This window comes from Canis lupus, chromosome 7 (assembly GCF_003254725.2).
Source record: "Canis lupus dingo isolate Sandy chromosome 7, ASM325472v2, whole genome shotgun sequence".
Lineage (NCBI taxonomy): Eukaryota > Metazoa > Chordata > Mammalia > Carnivora > Canidae > Canis > Canis lupus.
In genome coordinates this window covers 10,244,986-10,271,116 of record NC_064249.1, presented here as the reverse complement: position 1 = coordinate 10,271,116, position 26,131 = coordinate 10,244,986, and the positions used below count along the sequence as shown (strand labels likewise).

General features: G+C 44.4%; 1 protein-coding gene across 4 annotated transcripts in view; it reads left to right on the top strand.

Moving 5' to 3' along the window:
• The window catches only part of PACC1 (proton activated chloride channel 1), a 39,177-nt gene that overhangs the window by 2,602 nt on the left and 10,444 nt on the right, over positions 1 to 26,131 (top strand). For 3 of the 4 annotated variants that reach the window (XM_025429867.3, XM_049112084.1, XM_035719231.2), the window contains exons 2-4: positions 2,028 to 2,124; positions 23,602 to 23,811; positions 25,189 to 25,340. In XM_025429867.3, the coding sequence (XP_025285652.1) occupies positions 2,028 to 2,124; positions 23,602 to 23,811; positions 25,189 to 25,340 (459 nt within the window). The remainder of the gene's footprint in view (positions 1 to 2,027; positions 2,125 to 23,601; positions 23,812 to 25,188; positions 25,341 to 26,131) is intronic. The other variant, XM_025429868.3, reaches the window with a different exon arrangement.

Sequence of the window (26,131 nt, the reverse complement as noted above, 5' to 3'; positions counted from 1 at the left end):
AAGGACCCTCCCCCTTACCTTCTTCAGGGGCTTGTTTTGAAGTCCCTGTCTCTTGCCTTCTTCAGAAGAAGGAGGCCTCCCAGAGAGTGGCCTGCATCTATCTTGCCTGGATCCTTCTGAGAGTGGACCTAGCTCTGAGTTAACGTTTCTTTGCTGAAGGGAGATTTTGGCCTTGGGGATGGGGCAGGCAAGGAGTGGGCTCATTATGGCTGCAGGTAGTCAGGAAGGAAACTGGGTTGGGCCAAACTGGGTGAGGCTTGGATCAAAGAACTCTGGGCCTTCCCAGAACTGACATCCTTTATTTGTTCTGGAGAGCTCCTGAAACCTCTTGCGGTGTGCTCCCACTGCCTGTATCTCATGGCGTCTTCCCCAGCCTCCCAGCCCTCTCCCACTTGTTGGTTTTCTTGTGAACTTAGAAGTCTTTAAATTGGAGGTTTTACTTGATTCTAAGGGGCAGCAGTGGAGGCATAGAAAGGAAGATGGAGACACCTGGCTGACTCAGTTGGTAGATCATGTGACTCCCAATATCAGAGTTGTAGAAGTTCCAGCTCCATTTTCGGTATTGAGATTACTTAAAGCTAAAATTAAAAAAAATAAAAGAGGGAGAGATGGAAATATAGTAGATACATAAGAGTTTTATTTTAATCCAAGTCTCTCAGAGATTAATTTTAATGAAAAATTTTTGATATGTTAAGTGTTGACACTGTGAACCTAAGAAAATGCTTAGGAAAGTGATCCCCTTTCCCCCTCTCCCAATCATTGATAGGTCCCCTATTTTCTTGTCTTGACCTCCTTTGCCTTCCTCCTCAATGCTGCAAGAATTGTTGGTTATCATTGTATCCTTTTTGCCCTCTATCCTCTTTTTTTTAAATGTTTTATTTATTTATTTATTCATGAGAGACACACACACACACACACACACACACACACACAGAGACAGAGACACAGGCAGAGGGAGAAGCAGGCTCTATGCAGGGAGCCTGATGTGGGACTCGATCCCGGGACTCCAGGATCACGCCCTGGGCCCAAGGCAGGTGCCCGACTGCTGGGCCACCCACAGACACTCCCCTCCCCCCCCTTCTCAATGGTGTTTCCCCCATTTGGCAGGTGAAAACACTGATGAGGGGAGGTTGAAGTTGCCTACCACCAGGCTGTTAATCAGCTCTATCTCTGGAATGGACTGCCTTCCCCATTTTGCTCTGTTATTTGCAGCCTGAGTCGGTGGACATGAGCCAGAGTCCTGCAGAGCCCTGCTACCAACTGCAGTTTCCTCCTCTCTCTCAGCAGACTCTTAGCTGTGTTTCCTCCTCCTCTGGAAAGCCATTAAGATCATAGGCTTTGGATCTAGACCAACTTGGATTTGACTTCTGGCTCTATAGCCATGGAAAGTGTTGTGGTTAAATTATGTTCCTCCAAGAAGATATGTGGGGAGTGCTAACCCCTAGTACCTCAAAAAATGGCCTTCTTTGGAAATAGGGTCATTGCAGATGTAATTAGTTAATATGAGGTCATTCTGGAATAGAGTGGGCCCTAATCTAATATGGTGTCCTTGTAAGAAGATGACCGTGTGGAGACCAGAGACACAGAGACTCCGTGTGAAGATGGAGGCAGAGGTTGGAGATGAGATGCATCTACAGGCCAAGGAACGCTGAGGCTTGCCCACCATTACCAGAAGCTAGGAGAGTGCCATGGAAAAGATTCTTCCTCACAGCCCTCAGGAAGGAACCAACCCAGCCAACACCTTGATTTTAGATTTCTAGTTTCCGGGACCATGAGGGAATAAACTTCTGTTATTTTGAGCCTTGCAGCCCATGGTGCTTTGTTACAGCAGCCCTGGGAAACCAGTATACAGGAAGTTACGTGACTTTCTGAGCTTCAGTGTCCTCATCTGTAGAATTGGTATAACACACCCTACATCGTGGTGTGTGTGTGTGACAATTGAAAGGCAGTTTCTGCTTTCTCATTCCAGTCCCGACCAGCAAGGCTGCTATAGCTGACCGGTTTGCCCTCTTTGTTTCCCCCTTTAGCTGAGTGAGGAGTTGGATCAGGTGGTTGAGAACTCAGAGCGAGCAGACGAGCAGGAAAAGGAGACGGACAGAGTCCAAGGTCCAGGAGTCTTACCAGGTAAGTGGATTCAGTGCTGGGGGCAGAAGGGCTGGAAAGCAGGGCTCTGCTGTTGCTTCAGTGGGAGGCTCCAGTCCAGGCGCCTTGCCAGCTGGGTACCTGCGGAAGAGGAGGAGCCCCCTGCCCTGCGCCCCGGTGTCAGGTCTCAAGTACTGCCCTAGTTTTAAAGCTATACATATTTAACCAGCCTTGGGACAGGGGATGTGTTCAGGCCAGTATCTGCTCTTTTCTGTACTCTGGTTTGAGCCAGTTCCTGAGGCCAGGCCATTGGATTCAACAGGTCTCTGCTCTGATGTTTGTTTTTCCTTAGGAAGCAGGTAACAGTTGAACTTCTTCTTTTTTTTTTTTTTTTTTTTTTTTTTTTTTTTTTTTATGATAGTCACAAAGAGAGAGAGAGAGAGGCAGAGACACAGGCAGAGGGAGAAGCAGGCTCCATGCACCGGGAGCCTGATGTGGGATTCGATCCCGGGTCTCCAGGATCGCGCCCTGAGCCAAAGGCAGGCACTAAACCTCTGCACCACCCAGGGATCCCTGAACTTCTTAATATCTGAGTCACTTCCCAGGGCCCTCCAGGAGAATATCTAATAGGCCTCACCTCCTGGACATCAGGTCTCCCCAGTATTGTCACCCAGCTGGGCAAGCAGGGTCCCATCAGTCAGGTGGCGTCTTACGGAATCTTATGGTAATGTTGGATAATGTTGACCACTTCTTCTTCCTGGATACAATCTGCTCTCATATGTGATGTGACACTCTGCTTCCCAGACCTGCTCCTTGCAGCTGCCTTTGCAGTCACCTTCCAGCTTTTGGGTGTTAAATGTTTGTCAGAGGCCTCCTTGTCTCTCTAGTAGGCCGTCCTACCCAGGCCCCTTCTCTGCTTCCATCACTGTTTGCTCACATGTGACACCAGGTTTACACTCCCAGCCCAGAGGTTCCATGTAAACTCCAAACTTACATATCTTATATATCCAAATGCCCAGGCGCTAGCTCTGCTGAGACGTCCCAGAGGTACCCCGTACATCTGCAACTGACCTCAGGATCCACCCCTCCCCAACTCACCTCCAGCATGGCCCTCTTCCAGTGTTTCCTGTTTTGGGGAATGGAACCCATCACCCAGCCAGTCAAACCAGAGAACTCTTTTCTTCCCCTTCCTTCCCTTCTTCCCCTTTTCTCTCTACCCCCCAGCCATGCTGGCCTTCTTTTATTTAGGCTTTACCCTCACCATCGGGCCTTTTTGTGTGTATCCCTGTGTCATCTAGTTAACGCTAATCGTCCTTCAGCTCTTAGCTCCTCTGCTGTTTTCCACAAAGCATCTCTGACGTCCTGGTTAGATCGTCCTGGTTAGATCGCATCCACTCTCTGATCTCGTCCCTCATGGCCTGCGCACCTCTCCCTTGTAGCTATCTATCCGTGATGGGACTATGTATTTGTTTGCCTGGCACTTGATGAACGTCGGTTCTGCTGGCATGTAAGCTCCGTGAAGGTAGAGACCAGTCCGTTTTGCTTGCCACCGTAGCCCTGGCCTTACGATAAAGATCTGTTGAATAAATGAGTGTATGGAGCCTCAGCCTGACTCCCAACTTCTTGGGTAGGTTGAAGGAGATGGGCTTCTGCTCCTCTATCTTTGCATCTATAAGGGAGAGGTGATGAACTAGGACATTCTGTGAGTGTGCCTAATCCTTGAGACTTTGTAGAAGGAAGGAGGCTGGAAGAGTAGCTGTTTACTGACTGCTTCCTTGGGGCCAAGCTCTGTCATCCCCAGGGCCCCATTTAATTTTTGTAACTTTCACCTCCTGTGGGGTGGTCATCCTGATTTTGATGGATGAGGACCTGAGGCCCAGGGGAGTTAAGGAAAGTATGGAAAACTCACATAGCTGATAAACCGGATCAAGCTCCGCCTGCCCTCAAACTCTTTCTACTGCACCAGTGCCTCTTAAGAACTATTTTAAGCATCCTTTTATTAAAGCTTGTTGCGTAAAAGGTAGTAGCATTTACTGGCTGCCCCCACTCTGACTCTAGGCATTGCCTCTGAAGCCCTAAAGCCCCAGGGAGAGAACAGTACATTCGTATTTATTTGCATTAGCTCTGTGTATTAGTTTCTGTTGTTTCTATAACAAATTACCACAAACTTAGTGGCTTAAAACAACAGAGATTTATTATCTTACAGCGCTGGAGGGCAGAAGTCCAAAATGGGTCTCAGTGGGCTAAAATTAAGGTTTCAGCAGGACTGAATTCCTTTCTGGAAGCTCTAGGGGAAAATCCATTTCAGTGCCTTTTCAAGCTTCTAGGGGCTGCTCACATTTCTTGGCTCATGGCCCTTTTTCCATCTTCAAAGCCACCGGTAGCCGGTTGAGTCTTTCCTATATCATTCTGACACTGACTTCTGCTTCCTCTTCCACGTTTGAAGAACCCTGTGATTGCATTGGGCTCACCTAGATAACCCAGGAACATGTCCTTGTGTTACAGTCAGGTGCGTGGCAGCTTTAATCCCACCTGCTGCCTTAATTTCTCTTTGCCATGTAACTTGACATATGTATGGTTCTAAGAATCAGGACTTGGACGTCTTTGGCAGGCCGTTATTTCACCTGCTGTACCCTGCACTACCCTCCTGCCCCCAATCGGGGGAAGATGGATGGAGACAGCCAGCAGAAGAGAGCGGCCAGACTTGGAAGGGTGAAGCGTTCTTTTGTGTTTCCTTTTATAGATAAGTGCCAGGCAAACTAGGAAGTGGCCATGATGACCTTTGCTTCTCTTTTTCCTCAGATTCCTGGGGCCTTACTTAAAGTGTGAAGTCAGTCAGAACAGGAAACCAGACCTCAAGCAGAGCAAGTTTTGGGGAGATCATGGATTGGCAAGAGCCTTGCGTGCTTTCAGGGAAACCCTCCTGGGCACATTGCCTTTGTAGACCATAGAAAATCCAGACTCAGAAGAAGTCTCAGTAGTGAGTTGGCCCAAATTTGATAACCTAATCTATGACTCTCAGAGCTCATTTCCTGCCTTTGAGTCCTCTAACAATAATACAAATAATGATAAGGATGTCAGTAGCCACCATTTGTTTATTGGGTGCTTTCATGTACTAGGCCTGCATAGGGTTTTGCATATATACTTACACAGAGTCTTCACCGCCACTCTATGAGGGAGATGGTTAGTTTTGAGGCATGGAGAGGTCAAATAATATGCTCAGAGCTTATGAGTGGCAGGGCTGGGATTTGAACCCAGGGCTGTTTCCCGGATGATATGCTTTCCTGCTCCAGAATCCTCCCCTTCCTGTACCGAGTCACTCACGGATTCCTTCACCTGTTATGCCATGTGCTAAGACCACTAAGAGGGCCAATGAAGCAGGGCCTACCTCCAGGAACTCAGGACATGTAGCGAGAGAAGGCAGGTTACCTAAAGAAGAACTTACCCTCCTCCTGCAGAGCCTGTCCTGAACAACCTAATGAGGGCCTTTTCTCCCTGCCCTGTGCCTTCCTGATGCTTAGTATTTTTCCTTTGTAGAATTTAGCACAGTTGAAAGAGCACATTTATTGAATATAACTTTTTTTAAAGATTTATTTATTTGAGAGAGAGAGAGCATACCCGAGCTGGGGGAGGGGCAGAGGCAGAGGGAGAGGGAGGATCCCAAGCAGACTCCCTGCTGAGTGCACAGCCTGATGCAGGGCTTGATCTCACAACCCTGAGATCATGAACTTAGCTGAAATCAAGAGTCAGACGCTTAACCACCTGAGCTACCCAGGCACCCCTTGAATTTAATTCTTTAATTAGTCGTTACCAACCCCTTGGGCCTGCCCCCGAGTTCTGTGAGACAATCCCAGAATTTTTGTCTTTTCCTCCCTTTTTTTTTTTTCTTTTCCTCCCTTTATTGTAGCTCTGATGCCTAGCAGAGTACCTATGGGTGCTCAGTGTTTACTTGTACCCTCAGGGGGATGTGGGGCTTTGGAACAGGAACGTATCTCATCTGAGCAACTAGAATGAATGGTTGAGGGTCCAGGAAATGGTAGAGACAGGTGATTCAGGAATGAACGGAGAGGGGCAGGGTTAATGAAGGAAGCGGGATTGAACTGAGGAGGACGGATTGGTAGGTGGAAAAGAAGGGGCTGGCCGGGGAGGAGGGATGGCATACATGACCATGTGGACGTCCTGTAGGATAGAAACAGGGCATGTCGGAAACAGTGGGTAGCATGGTGTGGCTGGAGTGGAGGGTTGGTGATGAGAAAAGTAGAAGCAGATGAGGTGGGAAGGACAGATTGGGTCACATTACGGAGGGCTTTAGGTGGCAGGGAGTATTTCATGGGATTGGAGCAGAGGAGCAGGAGTGAAACGAGAATTCAAGGAGGAACAGTGTGGCAGTGCCCTAGGGCTGGAGAGATTAGGGTGGAGAGAGAACCGTGCTGGGTCAGAGGCTGCTCTGGTAGGTGGCATCGATGTGGGGGAGCGGGAGAAGGAAGAATCAAAGAAGATTCTGAGGTTTGAAGCCTGGTGAGTGGGAGAACATAGATATACATCATACAGCTCAGAGGGGTCAGTGGCTCGAAGAGAAGGTGCTTCTGTGCTGCAGGTGTCTGGGCTGGTAGGGCCCAGAGGCAGAGGGAGGTGAGGACTGGCCTAGTGAAAGTAGGAGCCTTGAAGGCAGCCAGGGACAGCATATAGAGGGAGCTGGCTGTGGAGATAGCCTTGGGGAATGGTCACAGTGGGGGGCCAGAAGAGAGGGTGGAGCCGGAGCCCCAGTGGGGGGCCTGGAGGTGGGAGCTGCAGGACAGGAGGGTACTAGGATGTTGGGCCTGTTGACATCGGGCAGCAGAAGTTCAAGTGAAGCACCTGGACGGGGCAGCCCGGGTGGCTCAGTGGTTTAGTGCCACCTTCAGCCTAGGGCGTGATCCTGGAGATCCAGGATCGAGTCCCACGTCAGGTTCCCTGCATGGAGCCTGCTTCTCCCTCAGCCTGTGTCTCTGCCTCTCTCTCTCTCTCTGTCTCTCATGAATAAACAAATAAAATCTTAAAAAAAAAAAAAAAAAAGAAGCACCTGGACGTTCAGGATTATATTCCCAATTTTACTCTCTGAGATGAATATTTCCAATCCATAATATGAAAGCCTCAATTTGTTTCCTCTCCATTAAACAAATCACAACCACCTATTCTCTTCCAAGGGAGAAGTGAGAGCAGACATGCTAACTGAATAAGCAGTTTGTTATATCACATTTGTAATAAAAATGAGGAAGACACTTGGCTAATTAGTCATTGTAGTCCGTTCTCCGTGGAAACAACTGTATATTAATAGAATTGACGAAGATCAGCAACCAAAAGAAAAAATATATTGGATCTCATCAAAATGAGAAACTTTTTTTTTTTAAATGAGAAACTTTTGTGCATTAAAGAATACTACCAAGAAAATGAAAAGACAGCCCACAGGATGAGAGAGATTTTCATATCATAGATCTGATCAGGGAACTTTTATAATCCAATAATAAAAGGACAACCCAAGTAGAAAAATGACCAGAGAATCTGAATATGTTTCTCCAACACAGATGACTGATACACACATGAAAAGATGCTTGACGTCTTTCATCATCAGGGAAACGCATATCTAAACTGCAGGGAGACGTATCATTCTGTAGCCTTTGAGGATGGCTACAATCAATCAGATGGACTAGGTTTGGTGAGGATGTAGAGAAATTAGGACCCCTCATAGATTGTTGGTAGATATGTAAATTGGTTAAAAAAATTTCAGTGGTGAGATGTAATGGTGTCTTGTTTCAGAATTGGAGTGCCACAGCATATGCTACTGTGGAAAATAGTCTGGCAATTCCTAAAAGTTCAAATATGGAGTTACCATGTGACCCAGCAATTCCACTTCAAGGTATATATACCCAAGGGAAATGAAAACATCCACACAAAAACTTGTACATGAATGTTCATGGCAGCACTATTCATAACAGCCAAAAAGTGGAAGCAACCCAGAGGTTCATCAAGTGATGAATGGATTAATAAAATGGTATAGTCACACAATGGAATATTATTTGGCAATAAAGAGAAATGAAGAACCAATGTGTGTGCTACATCATGGATCAGTTTTGAAAATGTTATATTAGGTGAGAGAAGTCAGACACCAAAGGTCACATGTTGAGTGATTCCATTTACACGAACTGTCCAGAATAGGCAAATCCATAGAACAGGAAGCCAGTTATTGATTGCCAAGGACTAGGAGGAAGGAGGAGTGACTCCTGGTGGGTATGGAGTTTCTTTGTGGGTAATGAAAACATTCTGCTAATTACATAGTGGTGATGGTTGCACACCTTATGAATATACTAAAAACTAAATATAGTCATTTAAAAGGGGTAAATTTTATGGTATGTAAACCATATCTCAAAAACCCCACAATAACAACAAACTGACCACATCATTAAATGGAAAAAAAAAAAAAAGGAGAAACCGTTCATTCCTTCTTTGCATTCAGGATGCATCTTGGCCCCGTGCTGTTTGCAAGGTAGAGTTTTGCAGAGTTACAGTAGACCATTAGTTCCCCCTTCCTGTGAGTAAGGGTCCCACTGGGTTTTCAGCAGTTGGATCACTCATCACACACCCCCTTGATGGCTGACTTACGTTCTGAGGCAAGTCTGGGTTTTTGAAGGAGTGCGGTCATGGGTTTTGTAAAACTCCTAGATTACCTATTGCAAGAAAATCTTGTGCATTATTTTTGACTTTTTTTTTTTTTTTTTTTTTTTTTAGATTTTATTTATTTGAGAGGGTGAGAAAGAGGGTACAAGTAGGAGGGTCAGAGGGAGAGGCAGACTCCCCCGCTGAGCAGCATGGGGCCTGATCCCAGCACCCCAAGATCATAACCCAAGCCAAAGGCAGCCACTTAACTGACTTAGCCACCCAGGCGCCTATATTTTTTACTTCCTACTGTCATGGGTTTGCATTCATATAAAGGGTGTATACTTTTTGGGACACCTGGGTGGCTCAGTGGTTGAGCGTCTGCCTTGGGCTCAGGGCGTGATCCTGGAGTCCCGGGATCGAGTCCCACGTCCCTCTGCCTGTCTCTGCCTCTCTCTCTCTGTCTCTCATGAATAAATAAATAATTTTTTTTTTTTTAAAAGGATGTATACTTTTACAACACATTCCTCCAGCTTGCCACAGAAAGCCAGTGTTTGGTTTTTCTGACTACAGAGTGCATAGGACATTTTTTTCAAATGTCCAGCATCTTTTTTTTTTTTTAAATGGTAAGATATAATGGGGATCCCTGGGTGGCACAGAGGTTTGGCGCCTGCCTTTGGCCCAGGGCGCGATCCTGGAGACCCAGGATCGAATCCCACATCGGGCTCCCGGTGCATGGAGCCTGCTTCTCCCTCTGCCTGTGTCTCTGCCTCTCTCTCTCTCCCTCTCTCTTTCTCTCTGTGTGTGACTATCATAAATTAAAAAAAATAAAAATTAAAAAAAAATTTAAATGGGGGGATCCCTGGGTGGCGCGGCGGTTTGGCGCCTGCCTTTGGCCCAGGGCGCGATCCTGGAGACCCGGGATCGAATCCCACACCAGGCTCCCTGCATGGAGCCTGCTTCTCCCTCTGCCTGTGTCTCTGCCTCTCTCTCTCTCTCTCTCTCTCTCTCTCTCTCTCTCTGTGACTATCGTAAATAAATTAAAAAAAAAATTAAAAAAAAATTTAAATGGTAAGATATAATGGTGTCTTGTTTCATTTTTTTTTAAACATTCAACCTATTATGTTCCCCTTTTATTTATTTATTTTTAAAGATTTTATTTATTCATGAGAGACACAGAATGGCAGAGACACAGGCAGAGGGAGAAGCAGGCTCCATGCAGGGAGCCCGATGTGGGACTCGATCCCAGGTCTCCAGGATCACACACTGGGCTGAAGGCGGGCACTTAAACCGCTGAGCCATCCAGGCATCCCGGTGTCTTGTTTCAGAATTGGAGTGCCACAGCATGTGTGGATGATAAAGAGTTTTACAGTTTTTATTTAATTTACATTAATTTATTTAATTTACAAGAAAAGGTGGTAGAGAAGTTCACCTTGGCTTCTTTGAGAGATGCAGAGGAGGCACTTGGACAGTGTTCCCATGAGAGTAATTTGTCTAAGTAACTCTGCCAAGCAAATCCAAGGGATGCAAATTGTCATGTGACCTTTTTGTGCCTTCAGTTAGTTTTTTTAGAATTTTCAAGAAGATGTAGGGGGAGATTCATCTCTTTCCTTAACCAAAGGCATCATGAAGGCGGAACATTGCAAATCATGTTTATGTGGCTTATGATAGAGTGAATACCAGCCCACAGATGCCCATTATTGTTCCTCTTCATTGCATGGGTTAGCCAGGATGAAGGATACAGTTTACTTGAAAATGCCCTGAGGTTCTACTTGGCATGAAGTTATATTCTTTCAATGAGATCTCCTTTTGTCATTGCTAGTGACTGGAACTAACTACTAATGTTCACTGCCGTGTAGGGAAAGAACATGGACTAGAAGTTGGGACCTCAGGGCTTTTATTCTGTGCTAGTTACAGACTCTGGGGCCTGGATCACTGCACAGAGTGGGTTTGGACCAGATGGCCTTTTAGGTCCCTGCCAACTCTTAAAAAAATTCTATTCAGATGTTATACACCAAACCAGTCACTTCAGAGTTCTTTCAGTTTGGTCTTATGATTTTCTCAAACCTCGCTTGGATGTCGAAAACTGATCCCTGTTGACCCCGCGGTTATGAGCAGCTCGTGACAGGGAACGTTCTTTGACCTGCCATGTTTTGAAGTGAACCTGTGGGAGGCACCTGGCTGACCTAGTCAGTAGGGACTCTTGGTCTTGGGGTTCTGAGTTCAAGCCCTGTGTTGGGTGTGGAGATTACTTAAAAATATAAAAAGTCTTGAAGTGAACCTGCGATCCCACATGGGCCATGGGAACTGGGAGTGCCTGCCAGGCACAACAGCTATGAGTAGGTCCGTGTGTACACAGGCCACTATACCTTGAGTCCTGTGACCCTGCAGCCCGGCTACACATGACTGATCAGGAATCAGCGTCTGAGCTAAGGGGAAGCAGCAAGAGACTAGGTCTGAAGGACAGCAGTGTCCTGTGATGTGTGTGACAGGACACCCTATACAGGATACTCTCTGGGAGAGGGAATTCGCTGGTGCAGTGGAGCAAAGTCCTAGAGAAACATGGAGAGCAGGCAGGTAGCGAAGCCACCAGGGAGCAGAAATGGACATTGTTGCTAATAACAGTAAGAAGTGGTAAAAGTAGAATCAGAGACGAAAGTTCAAAAAGAGACTTGCTTTCATTCCTCTTGGAGAACTAGAGCTGTCCCCATCCATGGTGGCTCGTGCTCAGCTGCCCAAGGGGCTTCCTTAGGGCTTCCTGGTTCCTCACTTCTCTTTGTGGCTGTCAGTGGCTGTTTCCTGCACTCACCTGCTCTTTACTGCCCGAAGGAACCTCATAGACACTTCTGGGAATTTGCACTTCTGTGTAATATAAAAACTCTAAAGCATTCCGCCATGAATCGCAAGGCACACCAGTTGCTTTATGGTTTTACATACCTGCAGCGCACTGCTGTTCTACAAATGGAAGGTAGCTGTTAGCACTGCAAGACTTTGGTCCCTCTGTTATTTGGGTCATTCAGTCATCAAAAGGGCCTGGAAACATTACATGCCTCCTATGTGAAAGATACTGTTTTCTGCCTCACCTTCATTTTATCTTTGGCCTATTTTTTTCTAATTTATCATTATTAAGAGACTGTATGTAGTGCTGTGCTCTTCATTTTTGCTATCTTCATCATTGAAGGCTTTGTTTTTTGAGGGGTAGAGGGTACATTCCGTTTCTCTAAGAACATTAATGCATTAAGCAAACACTCTATATATATAGTGCATTTTGCAACATTCTCTCATTTCTTTTAGACATCCTATAACACTGAAATAATTATTTCCTTTTCACATGAAGAAAGTGAGGCTTAGGAGCACTAAGTAATTTGTCCTGGGTCTCAGAGTGGTCTGCAGCAGAGCTGGAGTCCAGATCCCTGACTAAAGTTCATGCTAAAGTTCATGCTTTTAACCACTCAACTGGATATCTGGACTCCAGTTCAGAAAATAAATTGAATAATGAACACCAAATTATTCCTTTGTCAGAACCTCCTGGTGCTTTGGGCACAGGGCTATGTGACCTCCACAGAGCCTTGGCTGATCTCTGCCCTTCTCCCCTACATCCATACTTCAGCCCAAGCAGAGAAATCTCACAGTTTACATCCTCCTGTCCTTCTGAGTTCTGTGGCACTTTTAGCACAGACCATCAGTTCTCCTCTCTTGGTACATCCCTGAAGCACCTAGCACAAAGTCTTGCACACAGAGTTGGTGTTAGTGCATGTTTGTAGAAGTATGAAATGAATGACTTTTCTCTGACCTAAAACCCTTTGATAAGTCTGTGCTGATCCTGCTTTTGTGCTTTCAAATAAAAGAAAATGAAATAATTATGAGCAAATACTCGTCTATCTTTGGATTTAAAGTCCTTTTTTTTTTTTTTTTAATATAGGGAGCATATCGTTAGGTCTTGTTTTTAATCCAGGTTGACAGTCTCTGCCTTTTAATTGGAATGTTTGGTCCATTTACATTTTTTAAGTTGAAGTATGGTTGACCTTGTTGTACACTAATATATTAGTTCCAGGTGTACAACATAGTGTTCAACAATACTCACCACAATAAATTGCCATTCATCACCATACAAAGTTACTACAAAATTAATGACTATATTCTCTATGCTGTACTTCTCATCTTCAGAATTTACTTACTTTATAACTGGAAATTTGGGGCCCTTTTTTTTTTTTAACCTAAAGTGTGTTTATTGGGATGGTTTTCCACTCATTTTGATTCAAGTTGCTTTTAGTGATGCTTCTGTCTGAAGGAGCATCCTGGAAGCTTTGCTTTTCTTCCCTATAGGTTGGCAAAGGACAGCCAATACATAAAACTGCTATTTGTGCATGGCTACAGATGGTGGTGATTTTATATCTGTGAGGTAGGAATTAGAGCTCTGCACCAGGCTCTGCTTCTTGTGCCTCCTCTCTGTTCTTCCAGGGAGGGATAGAGGAAGTCATTTGCAAGAGGCATGTTCTGGGAGGTTGTCATTGCTGGAAAGCCTTGAAGTTTGAATCTCTTAGTTCCTTTCACCGATGTTGCTTGTCACCCCCACCTTTCTCCCCTCTGGCAACCTCCAACTTCTTTGTATTTATGAGTCTGTTTCTGTTTTGTTTTGTTTTTCACTTAATTTCACTTAGCATAATACCCTCTGGGTCCATCCGTCCGTCCATGTTGTGAATGGCAAGATTTCATTCTTTTTAATGGCTGAGTAATATTCCACATCTTTATCCATTCATCTATTGCCAGACACTTGGGTTGTTTTTATATCTTGGCTACAGTGCTGCAATAGACAGAGGAGTGCATATATCTTTTTGAATTAGTGTTTTAGTTTTCTTGGGGTGAATATCCAGTAGTGGAATGGTACTTCTAGTTTTAATTTTTTGAGGAACCTCCATACTGTTTTCCATAGTGGCTGCACCAACTTACTTTCCCACCAACAGTGCATGAAGGTTCCTTTTTCTCCACATCCTTGCCAACACTTATTTCTTGTGTTTTTGGTACCACTCATTTTGACTGATGTGAGGGGATATCTCATTGTGGTTTTGATTTGCATTTCCCTGACGATTAGGCATGTTGAGCATCTTTTCATGTGTCTTTTGGCCATCTGGATGTCTTTGGAAAATTGTCTATTCAGATTCTCTGCCATTTTTTAAATCTGATTTTTTGGGGGTGTTACATGAATTGAATTAGTTCTTTATACATTTTGGATATTAGCCCTTTGTTGGATATATCTTTTGCAAATAATGTTATCATTATTTAGTAGGTTGACTTTTCATTTTGTTAGTTTCCTTTGCTGTACAAAAGCTTTTTAGTTTGATGTAGTCACAATAGTTTGTTTTTGCTTTTGCTTCTGTTACATGAGGAGACAGATCCAGACAAGTGTTGCTAAGGCCAGTATCCAAGAGATTACTATGTTTTCCTTTACGAGTTTCTAGTTTCCAGCCATATATTTAGGTCTCTATTCCATTTTGAGTGCACTTTTGTGTATGATGTAAGTTGTATGGTGTACAAAAATGGTCCGGTTTTATTTTTTTTGCTTGTAGCTGTCTAGTGTTCTCAACACCACTTATTGATGAGACTGTCTTTTATCTATTGTATATTCTTGCCACTTTTGTTGTAGATTAATTGACCATATGTAAACATGGGTTTATTTGGGGCTACCAGTTCTGTTCTGTTGACCTAGGAGTCTGTATTGTGCCAGATACCATTTTGATTACTATATAGTTTTCTAGTATAGTTTGAAATCTGGGATTGTGATACCTCCAGCTTTGTGGTTTCTCAAGATTGCTTTGGCTATTGATGGTCTTTTTTTTTTTTTAAGATTTTATTTATTTATTCATGAGATACAGAGAGAGAGAGAGAGAGGAGAGAGAGAGGGAGGGAGGCAGACACAGGCAGAGGGAGAAGCAGGCTCCATGCAGGGAGCCCGACATGGGACTTGATCCCGGGTCTCTAGGATCACACCCTGGGCCGAAGGTGGCGCTAAACCGCTGTGCCACCCAGGCTGCCCTATTGATGGTCTTTTTTGGTTCTATACAGACTTTAGAATTATTCTAGTTCTTTGAAAAATACTATTGGTATTTTGAAAAGGATTGCATTGGATCTGTAGATTGCCTTGGATAATATGGACTTCTTAACAATATTAATTCTGACAACCTGTAAGTGTGGTATCTTTTCATTTTTTGGTATTCAATTTCTTTCAACAGTGTTGTGTAGTTTTCAGAGGACCAAGTCTTTCCCTTCCTTGGTTAAATTTTCTCCTGAGGTAGTTTATTCTTTTTGATATAGTCATAAATGGGATTGTTGTTTTTTTTTTAATTTTATTGGATTGTTTTCTTAACTTCACTTTCTGCTACTTTGTTATTAGTGTATAGAAATGCAACAGATTTCTGTATGTTAACTTTGTATCCTGCAACTTTACTGTATTCATTAGTTCTGATGATTTTTAGTGGAGTCTTTAGGGTTTCCATATATAGTATCATGTTATTTGCAAATAGTGACAGTTTCACTTCTTTGTTACTGATTTGGGTGGTTTTTATTTCTTGTCTGATTGCTATGGCTAGGACTTGCTACTCTGTGTTGAATAAAAATGGCAAGAATGTCTTGTTCCTGATATTAGAGGAAAAGCTTTAAGTTTTTTACTGTTGAGTATGATGTTAGTTGTGGGTTTGTCATATATAGCTTTTATTAGGTTGAGGTATGTTCCCCCTGACCCAACTTTGTTGAGAGATTTTATCATGTATGGATGTTGAATTTTGTCAAATGCTTTTGCTGTATCTATTGGGATGATCATATGGTTTTTACCCTTCATTTTGTTAATGTGGTGTATCATATTGATTAATTTGCAGATATTGAACCATCGATGGATAAATTCCTCTGGAATAAATCCCACTTGATCTTGGTTAATGAACTTTTTAGTGTACTGTTGAATTTGGTTTGCTAATATTTTGTTGAGTATTTTTGTATCTGTATTCATCAGGAATATTGGTCTATCATTTTGTTGGTAGTGTCTTTGGTTTTGGTGTCAAGGTAATCTGAACAGAAATCTGTTCAGATTTTTTATTTCCTCCTGATTTAGTCTTGGAAGATTATATGTTTCTACATCTATTTCTCCTAGGTCGTCCAATTTGATGGTGTATAATTTTTGTATTAGTCTTTTATAGTCCTTTGTATTTCTGTGGTATCAATCTTAATTTCTCATTCATTTCTGATTTTTTTCTTTTGAGTTCTTGCCCTTTTTTTCTTGATGAATCTGGCTAAAGATTTATCAATTTTGTTTATCCTTTAAAGAACTAGCTCTTGGTTTCATTGATCTTTTCTATTTTTATTTTTTTAGTCCCTATTTAATTTATGTCTGCTCTGATCTTTATTATTTCCTTCCTTTTACTAACTTTGGGCTTTGTTCCTCTTTCTCGTTTCTGCAGGTGTAGGGGTAAGTTTTTGAGATTATTCTTGTTTCTTGAGGTAGGCGTGTATTGCTATAAACTTCTCTCTTAAAACTGCCTTTGTTACATCCCAAAGATTTTGAACTGTTGTGTTTCTATTTTCATTTGTTCCCAGGTATGTGTGTGTGTCTGTGTATGTGTGTGTGTGTGTGTGTGTGTGTGTGTGTGTATATCTCCATCCTCTTTGATTTCATTGACTCATTTGTTGTTTAGCCTACATGTATTTGTGCTTTTTTCTAGATTTTTTTTCCCTTTAATTGATCTCTAGTTTCATACAATTGTGGTCAGAAAAGATGCTTGATATGATTTTAGTCTTCTTAAATTTATGTAGACTTGCTTTGCGACCTAGTGTGATCTTTTCTGGATAATGTTCTATGTGTGCTTGAAAAGAATGTGTATTAGTGGTGATTTTGTATGGAATGTTCAATATATATCTGTTACATCTATCTGGTCTAGTGTTGTTTAAAGATACTGTTTCCTTATTGATTTTCTGCCTGGATGATCTATCCATTGGTTGAAGCGGGGTGTTAAAGTGCCCTACTATCATTGTATTACCATCAGTTTCTCTCTTCATGTCCGTTAATATATGCTTCATGTATTTAGGTACTCCAGTGTTTGGCATAGGTATTTACAATTATTATATCCTCTTGTTGCATTATTTTATCATTATGTAATGCCCTTCATTGTCTCTTGCTACACAGTCTTGTTTTAAAGTCTATTTTATCTGATAGAAGTATTGCTATTCTGGTGTGTGTTTGGTTTTTTTCCTGCTTTCATTTGCATAGTAAATGTGTTTCCCATCCATTCACTTCCAGTCTCTATGTGTCTTTAGGTTTAGGGTGAGCCTCTTGTAGGCAGCATTAAATGAGTCTTGTTTCTTTATTCAATCAGTTGCCCTGTGTCTTTTGATTGGAGCATGTAGACCATTTAAAGTATTGATAGGCATGTATTTATTGCCATTTTGTTTGTTTTGTGGATTTTTTGTAGTTTTTCTCTTCTTCGTTGCTCTCTTCCCTTGTGATTGGTGACTTTCTTTGGTGTTGTTTGGATTCCTTTCTCTTTATATTTTTGTGTGTGTATCACAAATTTTTAGTTTATAGTAACCATGAGGCCCATATATGATATCCTGAGTATATAGCAATCTATATTAAGTTGATGGTTGTTTAAATTTGAACACATTCTAAAAGCACTAAATTTTTACTCCCTCCATTTTTTGTTTATGATGTCAGAGTTTACTTCTTTCTGTGTTGTAACACCCTTCATTAATGTTTTAGATAGAATTGATTTTACTAAAAAAAAAATTGATTTTACTACTTTTGTCTTTTAACCTTTATACTAGCTTTGTAGGTGATCTACTATCTTTACTATATGTTTGCTTTCACCCATGATTTTTTTTCCTTTCATAATCTTCTAATTATGTTCTGTTTTGCTAAAAGAAGACCCTTTAATGGCCAGGTAGTGGTAATGAATGCCTTTAAATTTTGCTTGTCTGGGAAACTTTCTCTCTCCTTCCATTCTGAATAATAACTTTACTGGGTAGAGTATCCTTGGTCATAGATTTTTTTTTCTTTCAGCACTTGAATATATCTTGCCACTGTAATGTTTCTGCTGAAAAATCAGATGATAGCCTAATGGGGTTTCCCTTGTTAGTAATTTTTTACTTTTCTCTTGCTCTTTTTAAGATTCTCTTTACCTTTAGTCTTTGATGTTCTAATATCTTGATATGGTACTCATTGTGTTCATCTTGTTGGGGACTCTAGATATCTCTTTCTTTCCCCGGGTTAGAGAACTTTTCAGCTATTATTTCTTCCATAAGTTTTCTGCACCGTTTCTCTCTCTTCTTCTAGGACCCTCATAATGCAAATGTTAATATACTTGATGTTATCTCAGAGATCCATTACAGGATCTATTTTCTTTTTTTTTTCAATTAAGATTTTTTAAAAAAATTTATTTATTTATTCATGATAGACACACACACACACACACAGAGGCAGAGACACAGGCAGAGGGAGAAGCAGGCTCCATGCAGGGAGCCCGACATGGGACTTGATCCTGGGTCTCCAGGATCAGGCCCTGGGCTGAAAGTGGAGCTAAACCACTGAGCTACGGGGGCTGCCCTCAATTAAGATTTTTAATATTATGACAGCTATATCCCATTTTTTTAAATTAAATTCAGTTAATTAACATTTAAGGTATTATTCATTTCAGAGGTAGAGTTCAGCGATTTATCAGTCTTCTATAATTCCCAGTGCTCATTACATCACATTCCCTCCTTAATGCCCATCACCCAGTTACCCTATCCCTCCACCTTCCTCCCCTCCAGTGATCCTCAGTTTGTTTCTTATGATTAAGAGTCTCTTATGGTTTGTCTCCTGCTCTGATTTCGTCTTTTTATTTTCCCCTTCCTTAGCCTATGATCCTCTGTTGTTTCTTAAATTCCATGAGCGAGATCACATGATAATTGTCTTTCTCTGACTTATTTCACTTAGTGTAATATCCTCTAGTTCCATCCACATTGTTGCACATGGCAAGATTTCATTTTTTGATGGCTGAATAGTATTCCATTGTATATATATACCACATCTTCTTTATTCATTCATCTGTTGATAATCTGTCCATACATTTTTTTCTTTTTGCTGTTCAGTGGGTACTTTCCATTATTCTTTCTTCCAGATTGCTGATCCGTTCTGCATCTGCTAATCTATTGTTGATGTCCTCTCCTGTATTTTCATTTCAGTTACTATATTCTTCAACTCTGGCTGGTTCTTTTTATATTTCCTATCTCTTTGTTGAATTTCTGAGTTCCTCCACTCTTCTTTTAAGCCTGGTCAGTCTCTTTATGACTATTATCAGGTAGGTTGTTTATCTCTGTCTTTGTTTAGTTCTTTTTCTGAAGGTTTGTCTTGTTCTTTTGTTTGGAGCATGTTTATATGCCTCCTCATTTTGTTTGACTTTCTGTGTTTGTTTCTATGAATTAGGTGAAAGAGCTACCTCTCCTGTTTTGAAAGAGTAGCCTTGTGTAGGAACTTACCTGCATAGACTGTGTGTGCCTGGCAGCTTTGGTTGGCTGACTGAAGCTGTAGTGGGTGCCAGTTAGGGGTCCCTAGGTGTTCTCTGCAGGGGCCATCTTGGTGGGTCAGCTGGTGCTTGGGTAGATGTGGCTGGGGGGCACCTTGGGAATATGGCTAGAGCTGGTGTGGGCTAGGGATCCAAGTCTCACTGAGGTAGTAGACAGGCTAGAGCATCCAGCCTCTGCTCTTATCTGTGCTACCAAGGTGGAAGGGAAATGTAAACAGTGGTGCTCACCAGTACCTCTGACCCCAGAGAAGATTCTAGCAATTTCCCCACCATTTGTCAGATGCTGTAGGGTTATTTTTTTAAACATTTTAAACCATAGCTTTTTTTGTGTGTGTGCCCCAGGGCAGGTAAATCTGCACAAAGGTTCTGCAGTGTGGTCCCCCTCTACTACAGTCTGCAGTGTCAGGGGAAGGGTGTCTGTTGTTACTGTGTTCCCATCTTTTGTGCCCTTCTCTGTTGGTTCCTCTTCTTTTGTTGTGCAAAAGCTATTCGATCAGCCATTAGTTCTTCAGGAGGAATTGCTCTATATGTGGGTGTGGAATTGGCATGACCATGGGAGGACATGTGTTCAAGGTTTTCCTATGTTGCCATCTTGGCCCCTCCTCTAGTCTCTTTACATTTTATTTATTTATTTATTTATTTATTTATTTATTTATTTATTTATCTATCTATCTATCTATTTATTTATTTATAGAGATTGTACTTTTTTTTTTTTTTAAGATTTTACTTACTTATTCATGAGAGACACACAGAGAGACAGGCGGAGACACAGGCAGAGGGAGAAGCAGGCTCCATGCAGGGAGCCTGATGTGGGACTCAATCCCAGGACTCTAGGATCACTCCCTGAGCCGAAGGCAGACGCTTAACTGCTGAGCCACCCAGGGTCCCAGTGTCTTTACATTTAATGGAATTATTGATATGGCTGGATTTGGTTCTACCATTCTGCTGGTTTCTCTTCGTTGCATGTATTTTTTGTTTCTCCATTCTTCATTCCTGGAAGTTATAAACCATATCATATTGTTATATAATTTTTGCTTTAGAAAGTCTTATGTTTTAAAAAGACATAGCTTTTTATATATACCCACCTGTTTAGCATTTCAGTGATCTTTATTCCTTCCTGTACGTTTGAGAGTTATTATCTAGTGTTAGTTCCCTTTGGCTTTCAGAATTTCTTTAGCGAGAATTGTGGTGCAGATCTATTGGCAATGAATTCTCTCAGCTTTTATGTTTGAAAATATCTTTTTTTTTTTTTAAAGATTTTATTTATTTATTCATGAGAGACATAGAGAGAGAGAGAGAGAGAGGCAGAGACACAGGCAGAGGAAGAAGCAGGCTCCATGTAGGGAGCCCAGTGTGGGATTTGAACCTGGGTCTCCAGGAACACACCCTGGGCCGAAGGCAGCGCTAAACCACTGAGTCACCTGGGCTGCCCTGTTTGAAAATATCTTTATTTCACCTTCATTTTTTGAAGGTTAAGTTTTGCTGGACTTTAATTCAGGGTTGACAATTTTTTTTTCTTCCAGCCCTTTAAAGATGTTCCATTGCCTTTTGGCCTCCATCATTTCTGATCAAAAGTTACTTATCGTTAGATATAATATCATGCATATAATGTCTTTTTTTTTCTAGCTGCTTTCAAGATTTTATTTATTTTATTTAAAAAATATTTGTATTTATTTATTCATGAGAAACAAGGAAGAGAGTGAGAGGCAGAGACACAGGCAGAGGGAGAAGCAGGCTCCATGCAGGGAGCCCGATATGGGACTTGATCCCAGGACTCCAGGATCATGCCCTGGACTGAAGGCGGCGCTAAACCACTGAGCCATCCCGGCTGCCCTGCTTTCAAGATTTTTTTTTCTCTTAACTTTGCTTTTGCAGTTAGACAATGATTGCCTAGAAGTGGTTTCTTATTTATTCCGCTTGGCATGTATTGAGATTCTGGGATCTGCAAATTGATGTTTTTTTCCTCTAGTTTTGGGATGTTTGGGCCATGATTTTTTCAAATACTCTTCTTGACCCATTTTCTCTCTTCAGTTACATGTTGTTAGACTGCTGGATATTGTTGCACAGTTATCTAGTTCATTTTTTCCTCCAGTTTTGTTTATTTTTTTCAAATTGGTTAATTTCTGTTCATTTAACTTCAAATACACTGACTCTTTTTTCTGGCTTCTTTTGCTATTAAGACAGTACAGTGCATTTTTCATTTCATTTGCTTTCCAGCTTTAGAATTTCCATTTGGTCCTTTTTTTTTTTAAAAAAAAATGTATTGATTTGAGAAAGAGCAAGAATGAGTATGAGTGGGGGTGGGCAGTGGAAGACAGAGAAGCAGGCTCCCCACTGAGCAGGGAGTGCAACTTGGGGCTTGATCCCAGGACCCTGAGATCATGACCTGAGCCAAAAGTAGATGCTTAATTGATTGAGCCACCCAGGTGTCCCTGGTTCTTTTTTGTAATTTCCATTTCTCTATTTTCCCTTTGTCTGTTCCGTATCTATATATTTTTCTTTAGCTCATTCAAGTGCTATGAAGTTCCTGTCTGCTGATTGCAACATCTGAGTAATCTTGGCTTTGGTTTTCTATAGACTACTTTTTTCCTTGAGTATGGGTCACGTTTTTCTTTTCTTTCTTTTTTTTTTTTTAATTTAATTTATTTATTAGAGAGGGCACAAGTAGGCAGGGTAGCAGGCAGAGGGAGAAGCAGACTTCCCGCTGAGCAGAGAGCCCAGTGTGGGACTCCATCCCAGCATCCTGGGATCATGACTTGAGCCAAAGGTAGACACCCAACCAACTGAGCCACCCAGGCATACCTGGGTCACGTTTTCTTGTTTCTTTGCATGCCTAGTGATTTCTGATTTAACACTAGACATGATACTGTACATTATGGAGATTCTGGATTCTGTTACAAGCCTTTGAAGGATTTTTGTCTTAGCAGGTAGTTAATGTTATGAGACTCAAGTTCCAAACTCCTAGGCTCCCTGTATTAGCAGCAGCTGAAATATCCTCTCGCTTCTTCTAGTTTCCAGCTGCTGCTTTTTTTCTTGGGTCCTCTGGTGTCTCCAGCCAAGAATTTAAACCTATTTTATTTGCAGATTTGCAGGTTCACCTTCCCCATCCCTTTCAAGGTTCCCCTTAACTCTGACTGCTCTGCCTCATGGGGATGGTGAGCGCCCTCAGGCAAAACATGCAAATTTATAAATCTGATCAGGTGAAGTTTTTTTTCCTTCAAAGATGGATGCTTCTCCTTTCTGCCTGTTTTTGGTCATTCTCCAGTGCCTTCACATGATTTTTAAGGCTTTTGTCTTAATTCTGTAATTGTTGTCTGTAGAAAGGTCGTTGTTGGAAGCCAGAAGCCGAGCGTGTACCTTTTTTTTGTTTTTTATATTTATTTATTTATTATTTATGATAGACATAGAGAGAGAGGCAGAGACACAGGGAGAGGGAGAAGCAGGCTCCATGCCAGGAGCCCGACGCGGGACTCGATCCCGGGACTCCAGGATCGCGCCCTGGGCCAAAGGCAGGCACTAAACCACCGAGCCACCCAGGGATCCCCTACCTTTTTGAACTTAAACTCGCATGTCTCCTCAGCCTTGGGCGTAGCCGCTGTGGAGGGAACAGAGCTCTTCCCCTGGGGAGCGCCAGTTTCAGCAAGGAACAGAGACAGCGCAGGGAGCCCATGGGAATGTCTCAGGCTTGGGGGAGCCCTACCGAAGTACCCCAGGTTGGGTGGCCTAAACACCAGAATTTTTTTTTTCCTCAGTTCTGGAGACTGGGAATCCGAGATCAAGGTGTTGGCAGGTTTGGTTTCTCTCGAGGCCCCTCTGCTTGGCTTCAGTTTATGGGTCAGGGAAGGCTTCCTGAGGAAAGGCCTTTCTAGACCAGAGCCGCAGTATGAGTCAGAAGTCAGCTGGGGAAGAAGAGTGCTTCAGGCCAAGCATGGGGATGGCAGATGTGGAGGGGCCCTGGGAGGGGCCCAGGGCTGAGGGAGGATCTGCACGCAGTGGGGGGGTGGGGACACACACACAAGGTCCTTTAGCACAGCTGGAGCAGGAGGGGCCGGAGGAGCGGGATGGGAAGGGACCAGGCCAGAAAAGTAGGTTGGGGCTGGTTTCCTTCTTGGACTGGAACTCTGTCTTCCAGTTGGGAGGTTCTTAAAGAGAGTAACTGTCTCCTTGCACTTGGAGCCCCCTTTCTGGCACAGGAAGTGCACAGTGCAAGTCGACCCCACCATGCCTTAGGGTTTGGGGGAGGGGGCTGAGGTGGGAAGGTGGGGCGTGCGGGTGGCCTCGCCTCCTCGGTAAAGCAGGTGGAGGGCCTGGAGGTCACCCGTGTGATGCTGTCGTTCAGGCCTGGACAGCGAGTCCGCCTCCAGCAGCCTCCGCTTCAGCAAGGCCTGCCTGAAGAACGTCTTCTCGGTCCTGCTCATCTTCATCTACCTGCTGCTCATGGCGGTGGCCGTCTTCCTGGTCTACCAGACCATCACCGACTTCCGTGAGAAGCTCAAGCACCCTGTCATGTCGGTGTCTTACAAGGAGGTGGATCGCTATGACGCCCCAGGTAGAGCCTGCGCCGGACGGGCGTCGGGGCCCAGGTCTGGGCGTCGGCTTACCAACGAGCCCCGTTGCCCTCCCTCACTGTGCTGGGCACCTCAGAGGCAGAGGACCCCGAGCACAGTCTAGGTGTAGAGTCTACACCCGGGGAGCTGCTGTCTGTACCCAGCAGAGAGTGTCCTGTGCCCGGCAGAGGGGCAGACGGGGCCTGGTCACTGCATAACTGGGGTGGGCAGGGAAGGCTTTGCTCAGACGTAGGATGTGAGCTGGGCTTTGATAGATGAGGGGAGAGTTTTTCTGGAAGGCGGATCAGCAGGAGAAAAGGTGAGCATAGGGAGACAGAGGGCATCTCTGCAGAGACGTGTCTAGCCTGCCCAGAGCTAGAGGCCGGTGATGAGGAGCAGTGAGAGTGAAGGTGTGGCAGGGGAGGTAAAGCCAATCAGAGGTGTTGGGGCCCTCCCTAGGGGTAGGGGGCTCCCTACCTTTCCTGGCCCAGTGGGAGGCCAGTCCCTGAGGAGGCGGTCATCTCTGCTGTAGGGTGTAGTGTCTGCTTCAGGGCAGTGAGGCTGGCACTGGGCTCTGGAAGTGTGGGCGAGAACCAGCAGGCCTGGGCTCTGAGGGCTCCGGCTGTGCCCTCCTGCTGTGTGCACGGGCTCTGCCCACAGGGGGCCTGAGTCTCCCTCTGCATGGCCTGCCCACAGGGCAAAGCCAGAGGCCCAGGTGCCTTTTGCCTGGGCTTCTGGAAAGGGTGCTGCCTGCAGCTTCCTCGCCCATCTTGGCCTATCTGGTGTTTGTCCCTCTTCTCTGTGTGTCTGCTCTGGTCCCTTTATCTGTGGGTTTTACTTTCTCTTTCTGATCTCTGGGCCTCTCTGAGCTGTGCCTGTGCCTGGTGCCACTGCTGCTATCACCTGTTTCTGCCACGGAGGTTGGACAGGTGCCATCAGTAGAGCCTTGAATGAGGTGCCGGGGGTGGGGGAAGGGAGGGACCGTTGGGGTGTGACTTGCACACCTGGGGCCCCTGATCAGAGCAGGAGGTGAGAGGCAAGGTGAGATGTGGGCAGTGCCACAGTGAGGGCCTCTCCCAGTGAATCCGCAGGTGGGCGGTGGTGCCAGTGGGCTGGCGCTGCCAGGTTCAGTCACTGAGGCACCCTCGGGTGTGCCGAGCAGGACTGCGAAGGAGGGTGGGGTTTGATGCAGGCACCAGGGAGGCTGCACCGCAAGCCAGGAGAGGGACCTTCTGGGAAAGGGATTATGTCTATCGTTAGAGTAGGGAGTCTTGAACTTGGGTTGTTGGTGGGTGTGAAAAGAGCGTGTGATGTAATTTGAGGGGTGCGATCAGGGACCGTGACTCTGACACTCCCTTTCCTCCCTTTGTGCCCCTGAGGGATTGCTCTGTACCCAGGTCAGGCCCAGTTGCTCAGCTGCAAGCACCATTACGAGGTCATTCCACCCCTGAGGAGCCCTGGCCAGCCGGGCGACATGAACTGCACCACCCAGAGGATCAACTACCCGGACCCGTTCTCCAACCAGACCCTGGTAACTCCCGTTGCCCTGTGCCACCCTGTGCCGCCCTGTGCCACCCTGTGCCCCGTGGCAGCGCCATGGCCCGTGGGCCCCAGTCTTCTTCCTGCCACGGGGTGACTCACTCCCTTTTGTGAGCCTGTCCCGTGTGGAGTCATGGCCATGGCTGGCTGACCTGCACCAGGAAGGGCTGTGAAGGCTTCAGCATTTTCTGAGTGATCCTCAGGGATTCCTGACAGTGTGGTTAGAGGCTGTCCTTGATGGACGGACGAAGGGCCGCAGCATGAGGCCAGTGTGACGTAGTTAAGCGAGTCCTATACCCGAGTGCCCAACAGAACTGCCAGGGTAGGTTTGCAAAATAAAGCTTTCCAGGTTCCACATGGGCCAACCGAATCATTCCTCCTGGGGATGGGCCAGGCAGGAGGGGGATCTGAGAATCTGTGTTTTGAAATAAATATGCCAACATAAAGAATCCCGTCTGGGAACAAGGGTCCCCAGCCATGGTGGCACCTGCACAGGGTTTTGAAGGCAGGAAAGGAATTTTATATTTATTTACACCTTCTCTCTTGCACCCCATATCCTTGTTTCAGAAAGGATCGAATGGGGCTGAGTAAAGGTTTTCCGGATTAAAGAGAGGAAGGAAGGGTGTCCCGGTGGAGGAGGCCGCGTGCTGCCGTGTGTCTGTGCACAGTGTCCGCAGGGTCAGGTGCCCCTCAGGAGCGGCAGGAGGCGGAGCTGCGGACAGAGTAACGGCTGGTGTGCAGCCACGCGTGCTCCTGGGGTGGGTCTGAGGTCGAGAGTCCCGC